Raw genomic sequence first — 23,647 nt, 5'->3', positions numbered from 1 at the left:
GTTTTTTTTCTTACAAATTTTTGGCCTTTGCATTTCCTTTTTTTTTCTTCTCATTTTTCTTTTGACTATTTTTTGCTGCCTCCGCTGCCTAGGCGCAGCGGCAATAATATATTTGTTGTTTTTGTTTTTTAAAAACACCAACAACTGTGCCATCATAGCCACGGTACTCGATTCACAACGAAAAATAATCACAATTCTGCGCAAGCGACATTTTTTCCCCCATCCCAGCTCATGTACGCGTGCGCACATTCGCAGCGGTATAAAAAGCGAATGTAAGACCGCCAACCACACACAGTCGGTTCAAGTATTTCGTCGTTGTCTCAGGTAATTCCAGACAATCAACAATCTCAGCGTCTGTTCACCTCACGAGGAGTTAAAACAAAAATTTTTTTTTGGATTTTATTTTCTATCGCAACAGAAGAACACAAAAATTTTTAAACACACAAAATGAAGAAGTTTATGATTGTATTTGTTGCACTCTTTGGAGCCGGTATGTATTTTGAAGAAACAAAAAAAAAGTTATGAATAAAAAAATGAAAAAACCTAAGAAAAATGCCAACAACATTGAAGAAGTGTCAAAACTAAACACCAGAAAAATATCAAGGATTATAAATGCCAATAAGTTACAAACAGCCAAAGTGTTGGAAACATTGAAAAAGACAAATTAGTGGGACTTGTAAAGAAAAAAATGCCCCAAAAAAGTTAAAAGCCTTAACTTAGTGCATATATTGTGAAAAACAAAACCAAGGTGCATTTGAAAAATTTAATGAAGCTTGTGATAAAAAAAATCTTTGCTCCAAAAAACTACTAAAAAACTTGTATAAATGTGGATTGTTTAGTGGACTTAGTTAAAAATGAAAGGGAAATCCAGCACAGTCTTGGATAATGCCTCCAATTATTTATCACAGCTTACAACGATATGTTGACTTTATAATTCCAAAAAATATTTTGAACTCCAGAAACAAGAATCCTTTAAAAATAAAAGCAAATATTTAACTACTGAATACCTTATCTACAATTGTATGGATTTATGTGCACAGTAAGAAAGCCTGTGGTCACTGGATATCCTTTGAAATGTTTTTTAAATAAGAACAAATTTTTGGATAATTTTTTTTTTTAAGATGTATATTCTTTCTTTGTTAGCTGATCTTTCAAATGCTATAAAATAAATTAGAGAAAATATATTTAAAAAAAAAAAATTTGTTATGTGTGTTTCAAAATCTCATTTTTGAAAAATATATTTTAAAAACGTCAATTAAAAATTTAAGAAAAAAGTTTTTTTTTAATGTTTCAAAAAAATTAGCTTTACTTGAAATATATATTTAAAAAAAAGATTTTTATAAAAAATTTATTTTTTGGAAAATGTTTTTTTTTTGTGAAATATTTTTTTTTACAAATGTGTTCTTAAGAAAGATATATTTTTATAAAAAAATTGTTTTTAGAAGAAAATATTTATATATTCTTAAAAATTTTTAAATAATTTTAATTAAATAATTTTTGCAAGAAATATATTAAAAAAAAAAATATTAACAGAAAAAATATGTTTATAGACAAAAAACAATATTTCAAAAAAATAAGTTTTAAGAAAAATTTTTTTTTCAAAAAGAAAATGTTTTTGGAAAAAAATTTTTTTGTTTTTTAAAAAATAACGACAAAAAAATGTTTTAAAAAAAAAAAATTAAAAAAAAATATTAGTAAAAATATATTTTTCTTCTTCATTCTCCGATGAGCGTACATAAGGTGTGTTTTATTCACCCACTAAGGGGATTTTCCCTCTTTGTTTGCAAGGAGAAAAATGCTATTCCCGATTTGCTAAGCGGCTTATCTTATTGTCGCTAACTTTCGCCGTATATTATCGGGTTATCATTCAATTTGAATGACAAAACTTCATTAAACATTCTGGAATGGCAAATTGCTTAGAATTTTAATAAAATTACATTTATTAACTCCGAAATATTAAAATGACTAAATTTGTTTGTTTAGTTGATATTTGATTATTTGAATGTGCATCAGTGCTGCCAACTTTAATGCACAAAGCATTTAGCGGGAAGGGCGATATCTTTATCCATAAGCTAGCGAATCGGCTAGACTGGTAAATAAAACAACCCAATTATTGCCCATGTATGGAAATCCTCAACCGTAAGAGCACCAACTCAATCTCACACATTAAAACTTCTTCTTATTCCTAAAAGAAGATCAGTTAGAAGAAGAAGTTCGGCGCTATGGTTCTTGCAACTCTGTTACATGGAAACTTTCGATTTCCGTTTATTTTGTTTAGACCTCAAATTGGGAATTACCAGTGATAGGCATATTACCCTGCAAAAAATTTTGAGTGCCAAACAATCTTTCGCGAATCTTCTAGATGAAAGTTACGTTCGCGGACGAGCTCGTCCGCGGACGATTCTAAGACTAAGAGACTAAGAGACGATTCTCCAGTCTAAGAGAAGATTCCCCAGTCGTGAAGAGTTCTGTTCTCAAGACAAATCTTCTGTAAGATAGTTTTGCGAATCTTCCTCAAGAGTTACTAAAGATTAGGTCAGAAGAGTCTTAGAGAATTTTAGAATCGCTCCAGAATCGTTTGGACGTTGTAAGAGAATCGTCGCGAAGAGTTACTAAAACTTCCGAACACACAATGGATTGTCCAATGATAACCCAGAAGAGTGCTTCACTACTCATACGGAGGATTATAACGCTATGAGTTGTAAGAGAATCGTGACGAAAAATTGTTAAAACTTCCGCACACGGAATTGATTGGCCAATGACATCGTAGAAGTGTGTTTCGCGACTCACCTGGAAGAACAATTGCGTAAAAATCTTCCAGAAGATTGTTTTTTTCATTGCGGGGACAAATGTTTGTAGGGTAAGAGCTTGTCAGATTGATAAAACAGCCTTGTATTCTTGGCAGCCATTTTCGCTACATGCCACTTTGTAGCCGTTATTTTGGTCGAGAACAGTATAAACCATGTGGGCAGAAGGTTAACAGCTCGATAGTTTATTCTTGTAACACAGAGATCTACCTTACTCCATAAGTATACATATTCCCTTGTAAAACTGGACACGTGGGATTTTATCCTTTTTGGTGCCAGTTTGCAGCTTACCGCTCTAGCTTAACTAACCAATCACAAATTGATTAAAAGCAACTGTTCCCGAAAACCACCTTTTCGTGTTCCTAGGACATTTCTCAGCTGAGTTAAGTTTTAGGCGAACATGAAACCTACGATTTCTTACGCATATAATATTTTAAATTTCTTACCTCTAAAACAGACTATAGAACACATTCTGTGTTCTATAGAAGTTAGAAGGAGTTCCACTTTAGGTTCTCATTTCTTTGAGAACGTGCCTGATTTAGCGAATATGAACAGTTTTTGGGATATTTAAAGCGATCTGGGTGGTTCAACTGTAGGAACTAGAAGGCATCTTCCTTCTTCTGTTCCTGTGGTATCACAATAGACAAAAACATCTAAGTGAGTCTGATGGCAAACTGCCACTTAAACCTAACCTAGCCTAAATAATAAGCTCTTTGAAATTAAATGTAGCTATTTTGTCTTTTTTTTTTGTTTTTTATGTTATTCTATAAAACAAAATTGACATACCAATTTTGTAGAGCATAACCTTTTGTTACTCTCTCTCTCTCTGTTCCTCTCTCTCACTTCTTTCTTTGCTACCTGACTACTTTGATTTTTTTATCCTGGAACTTGTTTGTTTCCTATTCATTTTTCATCTCTCCTCCCTATACTCAATTTTCTCTTTACTCTCATTCTTTCTTCTCTCACTTTTTCACTTCTCCTTGTTACACTCTACCTCTCCTTCATCACTATATCTGTTAACCAATACCCTCTATCTTTTCATCTCTGCCTCATTTCATTCAATCTATTGTATTTTTTTCATACAACACTCTTTTCTCTCTATCATTTATCATTAACTCGATTTCAATCCTTCAACATTCTCCTTTCTCTCTCTCTCTCTATTTCTATGCTCTAACTTCTTTTCTGTCTTTCTATATCTCTGTTCTATATATCTACCATTTTCGCTCTCAATTTCTTCCTATGTACCATTGCGCGCTCATTTATCGTTTCTCCTATTATATTCCTCTCTTTCCTGAACCTTTCTAATGTATCTGTCAAATGTTCATACATACACATACTTTTTATTTATTGCCTACCCCACTATCTCTTTCTCTCTCTATCTCTCTCCTTCTCTATAACTTCACCGATTAACTTCAGTTAAGACAAAATTTCTTACCATTAAGTTAAAAACTCCTTGTCCAAAGAATGTTTTTTCTTAAAATATAGGAATATTCGATATATTTAAATTTTGTACATAGATTTTTAAATTTCTGACAAAAATGTTTCTATGGCTTGAAGCTGCATAGTTTGGCGAATTTTTCTGTTTTTTTTTTAACTAGACCTAAATAATGCCTTCAAAATCTTTAAGGTTTGCTTTCTGCCATGCATTTCTTTTTCGAATATCTTTACCTACTTGATTTTAAATCAACACTTTTTTTTGCAGCATTTGACTTTAAATGTTTTTCCCACTTCAAAATTAAGGCAAATATCTATAACCAGCTTTATTAATTGGTTCAAACCTCCTCCATATAATGAAGAGGGACACCATTATTATTGTAATAATAATGGCATACCACATTTGGTTTCAAACAAAAACTGGATTTGTCATTTAACACAAAATTAGAGCTTAGGTGGAAGTTGTTGGTTATTAGTGGTTTGGTTATCGAATGATCGATTACAAAAGCCTAGTCTCTCCTCCTATATACTCCAACACATTAGTGTATGTAACCTAGTTTATTTCTTTTATATAAAACTAAAAATTAAATAAATCCATTGTGTGTGAGAGAGTTTATTGATGACTATGATAATAAATACCAAAGAAAATTAAAGTTAAAGAAAAACCACAAAAATTAACCGCTAATTAAATATATTGTAATGCCAGTACTGGGTATAAGAAGAGATAAAAATAGTATAGCTGCCAGGGGGAGATGATGTATAGCAACTGTATAGCAATGGTGGAATTTGTTTTTTGTCATAATTTCTTGAAGTCACTTAAAGAAGGAAGAAAATAAGGAAAGTGGGGTATTAAACTATCTCATTATGTAATATTGGGAAACTGAAGGCTGTAGGCTAAACAGGCAATGGGTGTAAGAAAATGAAATCAAAATAATGCTTGATAACAATCATTTACTTCATTAAAAACCCAAGCTGATTGGAGACTTGTTGAAAGAATGGATAATTAGCAATTGCAAATTTGTCCATGAACATGCCATTAAGGAACACCGAGGATACTTTTCTCATATCAATGAATGCTGTCCAATTTTAGATTTTGGTTGGTGATAAACCACTTAGTAAAGACGTTTTTTGTGGCTGCAGACTTCACAAACGGCGCAAAAACTATTGCACATTTTTTTATACCCTAAACCATAGGATGGGAGAATACTAATTTCATCATTCAGTTTGTAACACCCCGAAATATGCGTCTGAGACCACATAAAGAATATATATTCTTGATCGTCATGTCATTGTAAGTCGATCTAGCCATGTCCGTCCGTCTGTCCATCCGTCCGCCCGTCTGTCTGTCGAAAGCACGCTAACTTTCCAAGGAGTAAAGTAAGCCGCTTGAATTTTTGCACAAATACTTTCTATTAGTGTAGGTCGGTTGGGATTATAAATGGGCCAAATCGGTACATGTTTGATATAGCTGCCATATAAACCGATCTGTGATCTTGACTTCTTGAGCCTCTAGAGGGCGCAATTCTCGTCCGAAATTTTGCACGTGATGTTTTGGTATCACTTCCAACAACTGCGCTAAATATTGTTCAAATCGGTCCATATTTTAATATAGCTGTCATATAAACCCATCTTGGGTCTTGACTTTTTGAGCCTCTAGAGGCCGCAATTTTCGTCTGATTTTACTGAAATTTTGCCCGTAGTGTTTTGGTATCACTTCCAACAACTGTTTTAAGTATGATTCAAATCGGTTCATAATCTGGTACAGCTGTCATATAAACCGATCTTGGATCTCGACTTCTTGAGCCACTAAAGGGCGCAATTCTCGTCCGATTTCTCGAAATTTTGCATGAGGTGTTTTGTTATGACTTCCAATAACTGTGCTAAGTATGGCGTAAATCGGTATAGAACCTAATATAGCTGCCATATAAACTGATCTGGGATCTTGACTTCTTTATCCTCTAGAGGGCCCAATTCTCATCTGATTTGGCAGAAATTTTGTACAACGGCTTCTCTCATGACCTTCAACATACGTGTCTTATATGGTCTGAAACAATCATTGGCTTGATACAGCTCCCATATAAACCTATCTCCCGATTTTGCTTCTTGAGCCCCTACAAGACGCAATTCTTATCCGAGTGAACTGAAATATTACACAATGACTTCTACAATGTTCAGCATTCATTTATGGTCCGAATCGGACTATAACTTGATATAGCTCTAAAAGCATAACAGTTCTTATTCAATATTCTTTGTTTGCCTAAAAAGAGATACCGCGCATAGAACTCGACAAATGTGATCCATGGTGGAGGGTATATAAGATTCGGCCCGGCCGAGCATAGCACGCTCTTACTTGTTTGTGTTGTTGTCAGGATTTTAACAAAGGCTTTCGGCGTCGTAAGAGCACTTACTAACCTATGAGCCACAATGGCCTTTAAATATGGACATTGCCTTAATGAGTGACCAAACATGGCAGTTATTTGTCACAGAAGTGGTGTAGAATATAGAATAAAAAATTTTAAGATAAATTGGCATTAAATGATTTAAGCTCCTTTTTTGAAAAAAGAAACCTAAATTGGAGATGCTTCAAACATTACTACCATAAACTTTATAGCAAGTCTATAAAAATAAAGGCAATGTTAATGGCCCCTCAAACTTCAGGTAATCCTAAAGTTTTTCAAAAAACGTAAAAACCTCTCAAATGCAGCTCATTTACTGCCTTGCAATTTATTTTAGCTTCTTTTAAATAGAAGACTCAAAAAAAAGGTAAATAAACCACCAAAAGCTGACGTTTGAAGTTGATGAAGCTGCATGCACTGCCAACCAAAGTAGTTGTAACAGCAGCAGCACTAACTTGCAACATTGCAAAATATCAACATTTTCAGATAAACTTTTTAAGGCGTGTAATGTAGAAATTACGAATTCGTATAACATTAGTTACGCTTTAACTTTTTTCTTATTTTTTCTTTGGTTTTGCTGTGTTTTTTGGTTTAGTTGGTTTTTTTTTTGTTGGCCCCGTATCTACTTAACATGCAAAATGCACTGGTTTCAGCTTGATTTCAACTCAAGCAGCAACTGTTTCTCCTTAACTCTGCACAAGCGTCATTTTGGTTTTCCTGAAAACCAAACCAAAACAAAAAAAAAAAAAACAAAGTTGTTTGTTTGGGGATCGATGTCGATGCATACGAACTGAAATCCCTCCACCAAAAAAAAATAGAAATCAAATCCCAAACCCCTTTGATTGAAGTTTGTTTGATTTGCCTCTCTCTCCTCTCTCTCTGTTCTTCTCTTGCATTTTTTTTTTGCTCGAGTGTAAGAAAACCCCATAGGAGAAAAACAAAAATTGAAAAACATGATTGTATAGATTTCTTGCCATGAGACATGTTTTGCCTTCACTTTACTTGGATTACTGCAATGATGTTTGGTTTTGGCAATCGATTTGTTGTGTCGATTGTTGTTGTTACTGTTAATAATATAATACAATAAATTACACAAGTTGGGATTTTGTTGTTGTTACAATTATTGTTTTGTTTTGTCATGGTAAAAGGGCTTTTGGGGTTTCAAAATGATTTGTTTATATGGGAAATAGAAGGCAACATTTACTAGAAATTGTCTATGAAATTGAACTAAGAATGTAAAAAATTATTTAAATCTTAAAATAGGAAAGAGAAAAATGGAAAAAGCTACTTTTAATCTACAAAAATGTTATTCTTTCCTTAAAGAATTTTAAACTAACTTAAAAGAGGCTCAAATTTCAAATAAGGAAAATTTTCCTTTGGCGAAGGATTTTGAACTTAAAATAAAGACATTTTTTTGTGAAATTTTTTTCTTAGATGTTTAAATATTTAAACCTAAATGAAAATAGGAGAAAAATTTAAAAAAAATCCTAATTTTTTAGTCTTAAAAAATGTTGTCATTTTTTAAAAGAATTTTAAACTAAATTTAAAGATGCTCATATTTCAAATAAGGAATGTCTTTTTTGGCGAATGATTTTTAACTTAACATTAAGAAGATTTTTAGTGAAATATTTTTCGTAGAGATAAATAAGTGAAAACGTAATAAATTCGGCTGGACCGAATCTTGGGAGCCTATCGCCATGGATCTGTATAAAATTAACATAAATTAGTTTAGTTAAAGACCACATGAGTACTTTCTGTAAAAAATTTCCTTGTCGCCTTATTGGGGCCTTAGAAGACTAATCAGGAGATCGGTTTATATGGGATTTGGACCATACCTATCACTCAAGTTGGAAATCATAAAAGAACACAACGTGGAAAATTTTAGCACAATCGGATTACAGTTGCGGCTTCCTGAGGATCAAGATATCAAATCGGTAGATCGGTTTATATGGGAGCTGTATTAGGTTATACAACATACTTGACATGCTTAAATCGGGAGATAGCTGCCATACATACCGACCCCGGTTTTGATATCTTGGGCCTCTGGAGACAGCAATTTTTATTCGATTTGGCTGAAATTTTGTATGAGGTGTTTTGGTATGATTTCTACCAACTGTGTTGAGTACGGTTCGAATCGGTATATAACCTGACATATCTGTCATATAAACCCATCTCGGATCTTGACTTGTTCAGCCACTAGAGGGCGCAATTCTTTTCCGATTTGGCAGAAATTTTTTACAACCGATCTCTCAATTTAATGTCTTAGGGCCATAAACGTGCATTTATTGTCCGTTTCCTCAGGAATGTAAGTTGTGTTGGGCTCCTCAATAACTCTGTTCAATGCGGCCCGGACATCCCTGTTCAATACGTCGACATCCCTGTTCAATACGGCCCAAATCGGTAAAAATTTGGTTGTAACTGCCATATATACCGATCTCCCAAATTAAGGTTTTTGATCCATTAACCGATTTCGCTGAATTTTAGCACAATTTTTTCTGTTAGGAACTTCGACATTCGTACCAAGTATGGTCAAAATCGGGCTTTATTTGGATAAAGCTGCCATATAGACCGATCGATTATTACTCGATTTGGCTGAAATTTGACTCAGTGGGCTGTTTAAAGCTCTTCGACATTCGTGTTTAATATGATTCAGATCGGCCTATATTTGGATAAAGGCATAAACATATACCGATTTGAGTTCTTAGGTCCATAAAAGGTGAAATTTTTAACCGATGTATTTGGTACAATGGGTTGTGTTAGACCCTTACACAGCTTTCCTGAATATGGTGGAGATCGGACTATATTTAGATATAGTATATTCTATGGGTTTAAAAGTGATCTATTTTTCAACGTACTATGACGAAAGGTGGTTAATAAATGTATCCAAGGCTGTGGGTATACAAAGTTCGGCCTTTTTACTTGTTTCTAAATAAATAAAAAAGGCCCATATCTATATATAATGAAAACTTGAAACTTCATCAAAATCGTCAACAGAAAATCAAGAAAAAGCCGGCAAAGAGATTAACTCGTTTTTACTTGTTCACCTTTTGAAAAATCTTTGGAATGCAATCCAATGCAGTTAAACTTATGCACCTTATGTTTTATTACAACCATTTTTGGCCTCTCTCTCATCTCTCCCCCCTGCGGGCATCCATTGAAACAAAATCCACTTGATATCCTTGATATTGACATTTTAATCAAAGTGAATGACAAAATGGCATAATGGCAATACAAATGCCATTAACCATGATCTTATTATAGAAGGCAATAACATTTTGTTACCTCTGCAGTTTACTGCAGCACTCTCACATTCTACTCTCCTCCTCCTCCTCCCCACCCTCTCAACCAACTAAACGACAAATGTCATCCAGTGATTTTAAAATCCCATTTGAGATCAGTTTGCACTAAATAAAAACCAATTTGCATAACAACTTTTTAATTGCCATAGCAGTAGTAGCAGCCTCAGCAAATGTTGTTACACATGATTGTGGACGAGGCAATAGTTGTCGGTTGGTCGTTTGGTCGATATTGGACATGTTGTTTGCCAAAGGTTAAAACATAAAATACCGGTCAATGTAAATGTTTTTTCTATGCTTTGCTATGATGTGACATAAATCAAGAGAAAGGTAAATACTTTTTAAATGTGTAAACAAGTTGGGGTAATTACAAAAAAAATCTCAAAAAAATAAATGAAACATAAAGCAAACACATAGACAAGGGAAAGAGAAGGAAAAATTAAAAAAAAAATCTTAAAACATGTTGAACATTTATTAAAGTGAGGACAGGGGGTGACCTACAGACCCCCTGTCCTCACTTTTATAATTGTTTTAGGTTCAATATCTCTACTTTTATAGCCTATCTAGCGGAGCTATGAATCTATAAAACAAGGCCTCCATTTTCTTTTTGTTGTCGTTTTCCATTTACACCTTTCTGTCATCTTGTTTTCATCTAATTAGCACAGTTTTTTTTTTTTTGTTGCTTGTGAATGTTACCAAACAGGAAATCATGGGGCAATACTAACAACTGAATTGGCAAATGCCAACATACCAACTTCAGCAAAACTCAAACGCCATAACAATTGGAGGCGGCCATAGCAGTGGAGGCTCCCCACTTAAATCTTTGGTATATATTTACAATAGCTGCCGTAAAATAGCAAATGGGAAAAAAAATTTACGATTAGCACTCATTTGCCTCAATGTCAACGGGTTTTCACACATCTTTTGCCAGACAATAGAGCGGCCGGCATTTTTCTTCCGCTGCCCCCCTCGACTGTCGAACAGTAAACGTAGTCTCGCCATTGACTCTTTTTGAAACACTTACCATATGGCATTAAATAATTATTGACAATATCGGCTGCTGCTATTGCCTGATGCAAAAAGTCATAAAATTATTAAAACACACACTCTCTGCAATTCACTCAATAAATAAATTATTTTTTTATATCTATGGGACCACTTAAGCCCCCATTTAATACCAGTTCAACGGGTAAAGCTATGCGTCATGATGGCCAATTTAAAAATAGCTGTTGTTTCGCCTCGATTTTGTTTCTTCTTTGAAAATTGAGCTGCTTTAATGATAGTTGAAATAAATATGCCGATAATAAAACACATTTCAAGTCCAAAGTTAATTCTTAAAAATTAACAAAAAAAAAAAATAGCAACGATACCATTTTCAAGTGTGGCACTACCCAGTGCTGCGTGCAGCCAATTCATATGAATTATGGCATATATGCATATAAAAGCCATCAAGTTGCTTGGTTTTTTTTTTTGTATTGTTTTAACACACAATACAAATAAATAAATAAACAAATAATGAGGCTTTTATTGTTATGATGAAATTTATATATAATTTACATGTAATTAATTGAGTTAAAATTAATGTTCTCTCTCATTTGCCTTTTGGTTATGCACGGTTTAATATCATATTTGCGGATATGAATACAAGCTGTCTTTAAAAATTTCATATAATAGGGTGGTAGTGGAGAAATAATTAAGAAAAGCTATTTACAAATACATTTAAACAATCCCATGGCAGCCGGTTGTACGTACCGGATTGACCCAACACACTGCTACAACAACAACAACAACGCGTTTCGTTTTTGCTTACAAGAGTTTTCAACCATATAAGGTGCGATGGCTTCAAGGGCCGTGCGTTGTATTTGAATCGTATTAATTGCGAAAACGCCTCTATGATACAAACACCACATTAACTACGCTCGACAACCCTGTCTATTAGCTGTACTTTTCCCAATGCATGTGTTTTCGTGTTGTGACAGATTTTTATCTGCGACAATTACACCATTTCCATGGTGCATACGAATCTGTGCATCTGTTGGAAGTTGTTAAGATGCCAATCTTGCAATCTGGACTTCTTCATCTTCTAAAGAGCGCAATTTTATACGGGTTTGCTGGAATTTTGAAGTGTTTTGTTTTGACTTCTAACCACTGTGCTAAATACAGTCCAATCGGTTCATAGCCCGATATAGCTGCCATATAAACGGATCTTTGGGTTTGACTTCTTGAGCCTCTGATGCAATTACCGCCAGATTTGATGAAGAGTTTTACGTAAATTCTGCTTTAATTTCCATCAAATGTGCTATGGTCCAAAATGATCTACAACGTGATGTAGCTATCATATAAACCAATCTTTCAATACGATTATTGAACTTCTAGAAGGCGCTGATTTGGCTAAAACTTTTGCCGTGCCAAATATGGTCCAAATTGGTTGATAATCTGATATAGCACCCATGTTAACCAATCTCCCCATTTGACTGCTTGAGCCTAAGGAGGGACGCAATCATTAACTGATTTGGAGAAATTTCAAACGGCCCATAGGTATTGGCCTATGTTTTGAAACAGTCAGTCTCAGTCGGTCTTTATGACGAACTTTTACTAATTTTTTGCTTAATCATATGAATTTTTTTTGCCTTAATTTGTTTTAGTATCTTAAACTATAACTAATAGTTTTGAAGATATAAACATACATTCTGATTTGAACATTTGCTGACTTTTGAGTGTCTACACTGACACAATATTCTTCTAAAATATTATTTGAATGATTTTTTAATACTTTTTTATATTTATAATTTAATTTAACAATACACCCCACATAACATTGGCCTCAACAGCAACAAATAAAATTCATTTAAAATATACATACACACAACCACCCTTCCGTCCATATATTGGCTTTCATGTTTACCTTCAAGTATCCCATCATACTCGAGATACTAGTGTGTAAAACAAGTGCTTAACAGTAACCAAAAACACTATACTACACACTCACACAAAAATGTAACTATCAACAATAATAACAGTTCAAATACTGTATCTCTCTCCAAAGTATGTACATAAGTGCTGGTATCATTCTTCCTATAAATCCTACTTGAATGGTTTGTATGGCTGATGCTTTGGTAGGTTGTAGCACACACTACCGCAAGCATCTCTTTGACCATATAGTAGTCAGGCAGACAGACAGACAGACTACTCTATAAATGTTTGCATATGAATGCTCATTTATAAGTGCTCATTTGATTGAAAAATAATTTAATATGCCACACACACACACACATACACACTAAAGGGAAATAACACTTTTATAAAGAGCATGGAATTGTTTTATATTCATGTTTTTCTCTTGTTGTTTTGAGTTTTGCTTTTTTTATTCATTATAAATTCATAGAAAATTTATGCAGTTTAATTTTATTATTATTGATTTATCTGGTTGGGTTTTTATTTTTGTTTGTTCTTCACTTCTTCAGCATTTTATGAATCAGCAAAAGAATTATTGCAATTTTTTTAACATATATTTGATGTTCTTTTCTGTATGAGTTAATGAGAAAAATGTTGGAGAATTGATTTAACCAGACAAAGGAAATGATTACAAGGGATAAAGGGTAATAAATAAACCCTTCAGTGACCCTAGAAACCAAAACGGGAGTTTAGTTAAACTTTTCTTGGAGGTAGGAAGTAAAAACTTCTCCATAAAGAGGTGTCGCACTGCGTCAAGCGGACTACGCTATAAAAAGGAGACCCCTTATGATTAAGCTTAAACTTGAATCGGACAGCACTTATTGATATGGTAGAGGTTCCTTAATGAAATAACCATGGGCAAATTTGCATTTGGTTGTAGGAAGTCAATACTAAACTTAAGTTTATTATTGACTTAAACTAAACATGAAATGTGAGTTTGATCGGATAAGATTTGAGCTATCCTGGGATTCTTGAAATGAAATCAGAAAATATTGGGTTGCCCAAAAAGTCATTGCGGATTTTTCATATAGTCTGCGTTGACAAATTTTTTCACAGCTTGTGACTCTGTAATTGCATTCTTTCTTCTGTCAGTTATCAGCTGTTACTTTTAGCTTGCTTTAGAAAAAAAGTGTAAAAAAAAGTATATTTGATTAAAGTTCATTCTAAGTTTCATTAAAAATGCATTTACTTTCTTTTAAAAAATCCAATTATTCCACAATTACTTTTTGGGCAACCCAATAGTTTATATGGAAGCTTTACTGAGTTATAGATCGATTACGACTTTAGCTATAGATAGAGAAAGCTATGAGAAAATTCCACTCAAAAAATTTCCGTCAAGTCGAATAAGAATTATGAGCTTCAAAGCACCAAAAACTCAATCATAACATCTCAACCTATCTCAAGTTGTGTAAAGTTTCCAGTGATTGCACTTTCTCTTCCAAAAGATTGATGGACACAAAGGACGAACGGGCAGACAACGGTTAATCGATTACAAATCCCATAACGATCAAGGGGAATCGTACGGTTAAGAATCATACACCATATATTTTGCAATATTTCGGATCACGGAATAAGGCACACCGATTAAACCAGTTTTTGTATCCCTAAACAAATCCAGAAGATAGCTACATAGGTAAAAATATATTTGAAAAACAACAACTTTTGTCAAAAAACCAAAGACAAAATTTTTAATTTTTCTGAAACAATTTATTTTGTATCCCAACGACCCAAAGTAAAAATTTTGTTGTCGAAAGGCACTCGCATTGCAAGCCAATATATAACAAAAACAAAAACAATGTAATTCATAGCAAATCACAACAATTACGCTAACCACTCATTACGTGAGCTTTGCTGCACAGCTTCAGTGGTGGTTGATTTTATTTTTTTGTTGGTTGGTGCTGCTTCTTTTTGTTCGATTGTTTACTATATTGCTTGCTGTCACTCTCTCTACAACTCGAATTACATTAAAAACAATTTTATTAATTATGCCACCGCGTAAATTTGAACTCATAAAATGAGAAGTCTACGTTTTTCGATACCTGAAGAATCGGTTAAAGCGTTCGGAATGCATGTTTTGGAGATACCTTAATTAGAGTGTCAAAAGTGCTTCGAAAATTAGTTCAAACGCGTGCAAAAGTGTATAGATCTTAATGGGGAATATTTTGAACAACAATAAAGCGATTATCGATGATTAATATTTGTTTTTGTGTTCTCTAATCCCAAAATGTACCAGACGACCCTCATATTACACTAAAAACAATTTTATTAATTTTGCCACCACGGAAATTTGAACTCATGGTCTAATGTTTGAAACTCTTGCAAACATTCTCTAGCCTGACGACATCATTTTCTTGGTGATGAAATAACGAATCTGAGCACACGGAGCAACAGTGAGAGCCGTTGCCGTTGTCTATCATTCGTAGCTATCAATACAATTTCCAACAGATGCACTAAATCATGTGCTACCATGGAAGTAGTGTAATTGTTACAGACAAAAAATGTGTCATTACACGAAAACACATCCATTGGGGAAAGTACTGCTAATAGACAGGGTTGTCGAGCGTGGTTAATGGGGCATTTGTATCGTAGAGGCGTTTTCGCAAAAAATACGATACAAGTGCAACATATCACCGTACGGCCCTTAAAGCCATCACACCTAATATGTTTGAAAAGTCTTCTAAGACGAAACATGTCCCATAGTGGTTGGTGTGTGTTGCGATCTCTGGCTTTCCTTCTCCATTTGCAAAAAAAAAATCTCCGATCATTGAGCTCGTCTCGAAAGAGAAATAAACAAAAATTGTGAAAATTAATGATCTTGGCCCTAACATGCAAAAAACTTGAAATTGAAAGGAAGATTTCTTACCAATGAATTTAGACTTGAATCGAACATCATACATTGATATGTGAGAAGTCTGCCCCCTGTTCCTTAACAGAATGTTAGTGGGAAAATGTGTAAGAAAACACAAATCTGATACAGAAATTTAAGATTGTCCCATTGAGGGGAATGCCCTACCCTAGCATTAATTTCATTTTCCCAATTTGTTAAACATTCTGCTTCTTGCTAATTGATGTTCCGGAGAGCTTATAATATTTCTCTTACCTTCCGTAGGATTTCCTTCACCTATTTTTTTCAAAAATTTAAAAAAATATTTTTGCTTTAATTAAATTCAAGTTTTGTGTATGAAATACCACAGATTTTAATTAATGAATAAATGCTTTCATTGGATACCAAATCAAGTTTCCTTTATCACAAAATTATTCATTAGTGTTTCCTATGACACATATGGGAAATTTCATGACAAAATTAAAACTGAAATAAAGAAAGAATCGAGTTTATGAAGAATTCGTGATTTCTTGTACAGTTTGTTCTACATAAGCCAATAAAGGCCACTCAGGTGAGCATAGACTGAAATGTTCTACTAGAACACTGAATGCCAGGATTAGAAATCCGACGAGTATATTAGAATAAAAGTTGAGTGATTGATATATTCTGAAAAGAGCGCCACGGAAGGTAACCAGTGCTCGTATTAGCAAATCTATAATTATCAGTTAATATATCATAAATTATAATCAGACTTCTCTCTTGGATATGAGAAAAGTATCCCCTATTTCTTAATGGAATGCTCATGGGAAATTTAGTAGTTAGTAGAATTACCAGTGAGTGATCTAGTTTCCCCCTAGAGGCTATGGTCTGTCGCTTCTGTGGTATCCCAATGGCTCAAAATTGTCTTGATTACCAGTTATTTTAGCATTGAGTTTAAACTTTAATCGGACTTCTCTCTTGGATATTAGAGAAGTATCCCCTGTTCCGTAATGGAATGTTCATGGCAAATTTAATAGTTAATAGGATTACCAGTGCGTAGCCTAGTTTCCCCCAAGTGGCTTTGGTCTGCCGCTTCTGTGGTATCACAATGGCTCAAAATTGTATTGATGAGTTTGATATAAGACTTTCACTACAACATCTACCCTCAATAATGCTGCTTACATGTGTGATGTAGTTCAACACTGTAAAAGTGGTGAAGGCACGATTACATTGCGAAAAAGTTAGCTGTACGGAGTTCGCACTGGCCTTTTAGAAGGAAATTCTTTTTTAATGAGAAATTACTTGTATTGGAAGCTCTAATTGATATAAATGTTTCAAGGAAAATGTGCAACTGTTCATCATATTGTGATATTTCTCAAACAATAATACCGGTACATTGCAATTATACTCTATTTGAAAAAGAATATTTTAGATCGACTTTTTTCAAAAATTTTTTTTGTTTCAATTTTTCTCACTTCCTTCCTTGGAAAATTCCCTTCTACAGCAAAGAGTGTACTCTACTCTGCTTTAATTTTAGAATATTTTTCCTTCTTCTTATTTCTTCACTTTTTCAAATCATTCCTTTTCAATTATGTATTACTTCATATGTTAATTCATAATATGGTATTCCTTTGATGTTACCATGACATTCACTAAACTCATATTCTGTTGTTACAACAAACGCAAGCAACTTTTCCCTAGCAAACTTCTATAAAGTAAACACTCTGAAATCACTACTGCACCAATACATAGTGATGAAACAAAAATGTTTTATTAATTAAATCTTTATGCTAATTAACACCGATATTGTGTTTAATTGTCAATAAAATGTTGTTTGATGGCATGGCATGGAAAGGTTAAAACAAAAAATTGCAAAAATAAAAATCGATGACTGAGCCCAGTTTGTCACATGCACAAAAACATAACATGGCAGATAGACTACAAAGATTGGCAGACTACAAACAATTGTTTTAAATCTTTATCCCTCTCTTTCTCTCACTCTCTCCTCTAGCAGCATATTTTAAACAAAAAGTTTAATTAAATCATTATATGGAAGGAGAATGCCCATGGCTGCTTAAATGTAAAAAAAAATCCAATTTTCCACTTGATTTTATTAATTAAATAGTTTTTTATGTTTAAAAACAAAAAGCTTCTTATGATATAAAAAGAATTACCTTTTATTACAAAAAAAAAACACTTTTAGTGATATAAGGTTACATTTTTCACTGAAAACTTTTTTTAAGATATACTCGTACAATCTCTTCTCCTTTATAAAATTTGTATATACTCTATTTGTTAACACTTACTAATTTTTAAATGTCAATTTTCTTTTTAACTTTTTAAAAGCAAAACACATATTTGTCCATTCATCTATCTGTGTTCATTTTAAGAAAAATGCCTTTTTATCTTCATGACCATATACATGTTTGTTATATACAAAAAAAAACTTGTTATTGAGTTCTTTGGAAATGTCAGAGCAAAATTATTTTGCATATTTTCTTAATTTAATTTATTTCATTCTAATGGCCAAATGCTATCATAATAAAAGCAAAAGCTATCACATAACATATATGATGTACTTCTGTCAGGTCAGTACAGTGTAAAGTATATTACAGGGTGCATTGAGAAATGACAACTAAAATAACAAAAGAACAAAATCACAAAAAAATAACGTTAGCCATGCCTTCGAGTATCAGTTGAGTTAAAGTTTTTTTAGATGGTAGAGATACCAAACCATAAGCCATTAATAATATGGGACAGTCGGAAGTTGTATTTTAATCGCTACATTTTTGCAAAGTGTCAATTTGTGTTCTTGGATCTTATCAAGCATGTGGTATAGTGTGAATATCTGATCATTGGTGTATTGTCCAAAGTTTAAAGCCCTTCACATAACAATACATTCGATAATGAGGGTATATTGTACGCCATAGGAGGAAGAATTATATCTCTGTGCTTGGCTCATCTAGAGCACTGGGTGTATCATTTAGGGATTCCAATTATTTTTTATACCTTCTTATAGTAAGATTGTACCAAATAACTTAATATGCTTTTTAACATGCCGCCTTCGGTCATAAACAATTCAAATGGCAATCCATCGGTTCCCACTCATTATTTGCGCTATTTTGATCTCATCATGACTAAAAGTTACAAACACAACACCGTATTCAGAGATAGTTTCCAAGGCATCCATTTTACCTCTAACGCAATCAGCTTGTTGATTCTTGTCTTAAATAGTTATACCGGCAATTCATCGGCTCCTGCTGCCTTATTACTCATTAGACGAGTTATTTCCATTTTGACCTCAGTCTGTGTTATACATCCAATACAGTCACCAGGGATTGCTTCGGAGATATCCAAGCTAGCGCTTTCAAGGGGCCAATAAATTTGAAATTCCTTTTCTCTACCGATCCTTGGCACACTTTCTTTAACTGTTATAAGTTTATGAACTAAATACAAGGAAGCGTCGCGCGCTATGCATTGGGTATATACTGCAGTTGTCAGACCTATAATGCTATTTGGTGTTGTGGTCTGGTGGACGGCGCTTCAAAAGTCCACCAACTGTTCAATGCTTAACCGGATCCAAAGGATGGCTTGTTTGTGCATCACAGCTGCACTGAGGACGACACTTTCTGCCACACTGTATTTAATGCTACATTAGATGGTGCATTAGACATTTTTGCTAGACAAATTTCTGCGACCACTGCTGTGAGGCTAAGGGAGCTTCTCTTTGGTCATGTAGCGCTACGGACCTTGTCTTATCCTTCATACAATGTCCGATGTTCCAGGCAGTGTGAAATACACCCAACCTGAGCCGCTTTTTGATAAATTGTACTGTACCACTATTCGTGATAGAAACGATTGGAACTACGATAACCCTGGTAACAAAAGTTATATAGACTTCTATACGGATGGTTCCCAACTAGATGACCAGATGGGCTTTGGGGTGTACACTAAAGAACTAGAACTGGTCATTTCGAAAAATTTACCCGACTACTGCGGTGTGGATCAAGCGGAGGTTCTAAAAATTAAGGAAGTGGTGGAATGGCTAAGATACAATGTCATTACGACGTTTGGCATAAATATCTTCTCAGACAGCCAGGCAGACATTAAATCCCTGGAGAACGTATTTCTGAACACAAAAACCGCCCTCGTGTGTCTCAGATCTCTCAACGAGATGACTGACAGTTCAAAATTCAACTGTTCTGGGTACCGGGCCCCAGAGATATCCCAGGAAATTATTTCGTCATTGTGTTTGCAACACATCGAAATATTGATCTGAGAGCCAACAAGCACATATTTTTGATTATTCGTCGGTTTAGGCCTGTTCGTCCGACTGTCAAAAGCCCGTTAACTTTCGAAGAAATCAAGCTTGGTGGTTGAAGTTATGCACGAACACTTCCTATTAGTGTAGGTCCGTTGGGGTTGTAAATGGGCTAAAACAGTCCATGTTTTTATATAAGTGCCACATAAACCGATCCTGGATCTTGATTTCTTGATCTTGTAGGGGGCGCAATTTTTATTCGATTTGGCTGAAAATTTGTATGAAATCAGGCTATAACCCAATGTAGCTCCCATGTAAACCGATCTCTCGGTTTGACATATTGAGCCTCTGGAAACCAGAGTTGTTATCCGGTTTGGCAGAAATTTTGTACTTAGTGTTCTGTTACGACTTCTAACAGCCGTGCTAAGTACGATCCAGATCGGTTGATAATTGGATCAAGTTTCTAGGGCCCTAAGAAACTTAAATTTTTCGTCGTTTGTGCGTTACAACTAAGTTCGACTGTGTATATTTTCATGGTGGTATGTTCTTAAGATTCAGCCGGGAGGTTATTAAGATTGCTTGATTTTAGCTACTGCACGCGGAAGAGGGATTGACAGAAGGCATAACCGGCCATTTGTACGTACCGTGTGCCATATGGCAATTCACTTGTGAATATCCCATAATGCTTACTTTATAAACTGTCTTGGTAAGAAATACAACGAGACCATCAAGTAGTTGCTTATTTCATGTCCAGGATTGCATGGAGCCATGTTTTCCATCTTAGGAAAGCGTTTTTTTTTTTTTTGGTTCGGGGTCATCTTTCAAATGCATCTTTCAGAGGTTCCTTGACATTGTGATTCGATTTACCCTTGTTCGTCTATTTTATTGCCTTAATTTCTATTTCCCCCTGTATACCATGATATTTTCAAACTAATTGAATTATTAATTTTAAAATTCATATGTGATTTCCAAATTTAATCAATAAATTTAATGCAAATTTATTTATTTAAATTTTATTGAATCAGAGCATTTTTTCATTAGTTTACTTTACTCTACTCACATCCACTCAACCAGTTTAAGGTTAAAAAGTTTCTAAGAAAAATATCATTCTTCTCTGCACTAAAACCATGAAAATTAAAAGACTTTTGTTTTATTGTGTGGTGTTTATAGCATATCGAAATGGATTGCATTATTTATGCACAAGTTTTTGATTGCCTTATTTTCCGCCTCTGATAACTGGCTATGGTGACATTGAAATTATTTCGTTAGTTGCCTTTAGAAACTTTTATGGAACATATCTGCATGCATAAAAAATTTGAAATTAAATGCAGTTTTGCTTTAAATTTGGGAGCAAATATGGAAATGAGAGCAGTTGGATATAAAAAAAGCCGTAAAAATCTAATAAACTCTTTAAGGTGATAAAAGTGTTGAAGAAGAAACTTGAATTTATTAAACTGTTATGAGAAAAGAGGTATAGAGGAAGTGGTATTTCTTGTTTGAATTCCAATTTAATTCAATTTTAGCTCAAACTGCATTTCACGTTTTGCTCAATTTTTAGTTCGATGCTGTGATTCAACTTGTGATCGGTCTTCAGTTCAATTTTAGTATTGTAATTCAATTTTAGTTTCTAAGGCTTTCCAAATGGCAATAGCTTTGATACAGCCAGCATTAGAAAGGCGATTGCCCCTTTATATGAACTTGTCAAGATTTTCTCACCGACCTGTCTGATTTAGCGGATGTGAACATTCGCAAGTCGTTGGGCTTTTCAAAGCGATCTGGATGGAACAAGGGTAGGAACTCGAAGGCATCTTCCTTCTTCCGTTCCTGTGGTATCACAATATACGAAAAAGTCTATGTGAGTGAGTCTGATGGCAGACTGCCACTTAATCCTAACCTCACCGACACTTATACTGATATTTAAGCCAGGTTGGAACATGAACTCAGATGTTTCAATAGTTAGTTCATCTTGTAGTTCAATCTATATCCAAATTTGTAGTTATATTTTAATTTTTAATGCTTTAATTAACCCTTTTCGGACCATTACACTTTCTTATGGTGCAATTACTTTGAAAATGTTCATGCAAGATGCTTTCGGTTTCCTGATAAATAAAAGGTACACCCGGTGTTTCAATGTAGTATACTAAATACTACAACCAAATTTCCATGAACATTCTATTAAGGAACAGGGGATACTTCTCTCATATCAATGAGTGCAGTCCGATTAAAGTTTGAGTTCAATGATAAGGCGCTTGCTTTTTTATGCGGATTCCGAACGAGGTGCCGTATAGCAACACCACTTGGTAGATATGTTTTAAAATGGCAGGATACAAATGTAGCCAGCATTAGTAAGGGAATGACCACCGCTGAAAATTTTGTTGATGTTCATAGTTCCCGAGAAATCGGTGTTGAAAAAAGTGATCGGACGAACACTATATTTAATATCAAAAATACAATTGTAAATATATACATCTTTTTTTTAACTTTTCCTTTGATTTAGTGAACTTGGATATAAACTAAAATCCATATTATGACCTTATTCTCTTTTTCCATCACAATGTAAAGGTTTTAAAAAAGTGTAAATTTTTTCCAAAAAAAAAGAATTCTTGGTTTATTTTACAAAAAATTATAATAAAAATACCATAAGCAACCTTTAAAAAATATTATAATCTCCACCATATGATGAAGGGTATATCAATTTCGTCATTCCTTTTGTAACACATCGAAATATTGATCTGAAACCCTGCAGAGCATATATATTTGTAATAGTCTTGACATTCCTAGTCGTTTTAGATCTGTCCGTCCGTCCATCCGTCCGTTTGTCGACAGCATGCTAACCTTCGAAGGAATAAAACCAGACGCTTGAAATTTTGCATGAATACTTTCTTTTGGTATAGGTCAGTTAGGATTATAAATGGGCTATATCGGTCCATGCTTTGATATAGCTGCCAATATAAACCCATCATCGATTTGTCTGAAATTTTGCATGAATTGTTTTGCTATGACTTTCAACAACTGTGCCATGTATGGTCCTAATCGGCTAATAACCTGATATAGCTACCATATAAACCGACATCGGATGTTGACTTTTGAGCCGTTAGAGGTCGCAATTCTTTTTCGAATTGTTTGAAATTTTGCATGAGATGTTGTGTTACAACTTTCAATAACTGTGGCAAGAATGGTCCTAATCGGTTAATAACCTGATATAGCACCCATATAAACCGATTTCGGACCTTGACTTCTGGAACCGCTAGAGGGCGCAATAATTATAAAATTTGGCTGAAATTTCGCACGAAGTGTTTTAATTTGACTTTTACCAACTATGCCATGTTTGGTCCAAATCGGTTAATAACCTGATATAGCTCCCATGTAAACTGATCTTGGATCTTGATTCTTGAACCGCTAGAGGGTGCTATAGTTATACGATTTGGCTGAAATTTTGCACGAAGTGTTTTGTTTTAACTTTAACAACTGTGCCAAGTGTGGTTTAAATCGGTTAATAACCTGATATCTCTCGGATCTTGACTTGAGCCGCTAGAGGGCCCAATAATGATAAGATTTGGCTGAAATTTTGCACTAAGTGTTTTAATTAGACTTTTAACAACCATGCCATGTTTGGTCCAAATCGGTTAATAACCTGATATTGACTTGACTTGAGCCGCTAGAGGGCGCAATAATTATAGGATTTGGCTGAAATT

At 34.1% G+C, this 23,647-nt stretch overlaps 1 protein-coding gene across 2 annotated transcripts in view; it reads left to right on the top strand.

Annotated features, from left to right (window-relative positions):
• Window positions 1-281: 281 nt before the first annotated feature.
• LOC106089557 (protein obstructor-E) overlaps window positions 282-23,647 on the top strand; it is a 92,870-nt gene continuing 69,504 nt past the window's right edge. The window contains exons 1-2 of one of the 2 annotated variants that reach the window (XM_013255403.2): window positions 306-324; window positions 419-490. In XM_013255403.2, coding sequence (XP_013110857.1) covers window positions 448-490 — 43 coding nt within the window. In that variant the 5' untranslated portion in view covers window positions 306-324; window positions 419-447. Of the gene's footprint in view, window positions 491-23,647 lie in introns of both variants that reach the window. The other variant, XM_059362704.1, reaches the window with a different exon arrangement.

Source organism: Stomoxys calcitrans, chromosome 2 (assembly GCF_963082655.1).
Source record: "Stomoxys calcitrans chromosome 2, idStoCalc2.1, whole genome shotgun sequence".
NCBI lineage: Eukaryota > Metazoa > Arthropoda > Insecta > Diptera > Muscidae > Stomoxys > Stomoxys calcitrans.
This window is presented reverse-complemented; position numbering and strand designations above follow the sequence as displayed.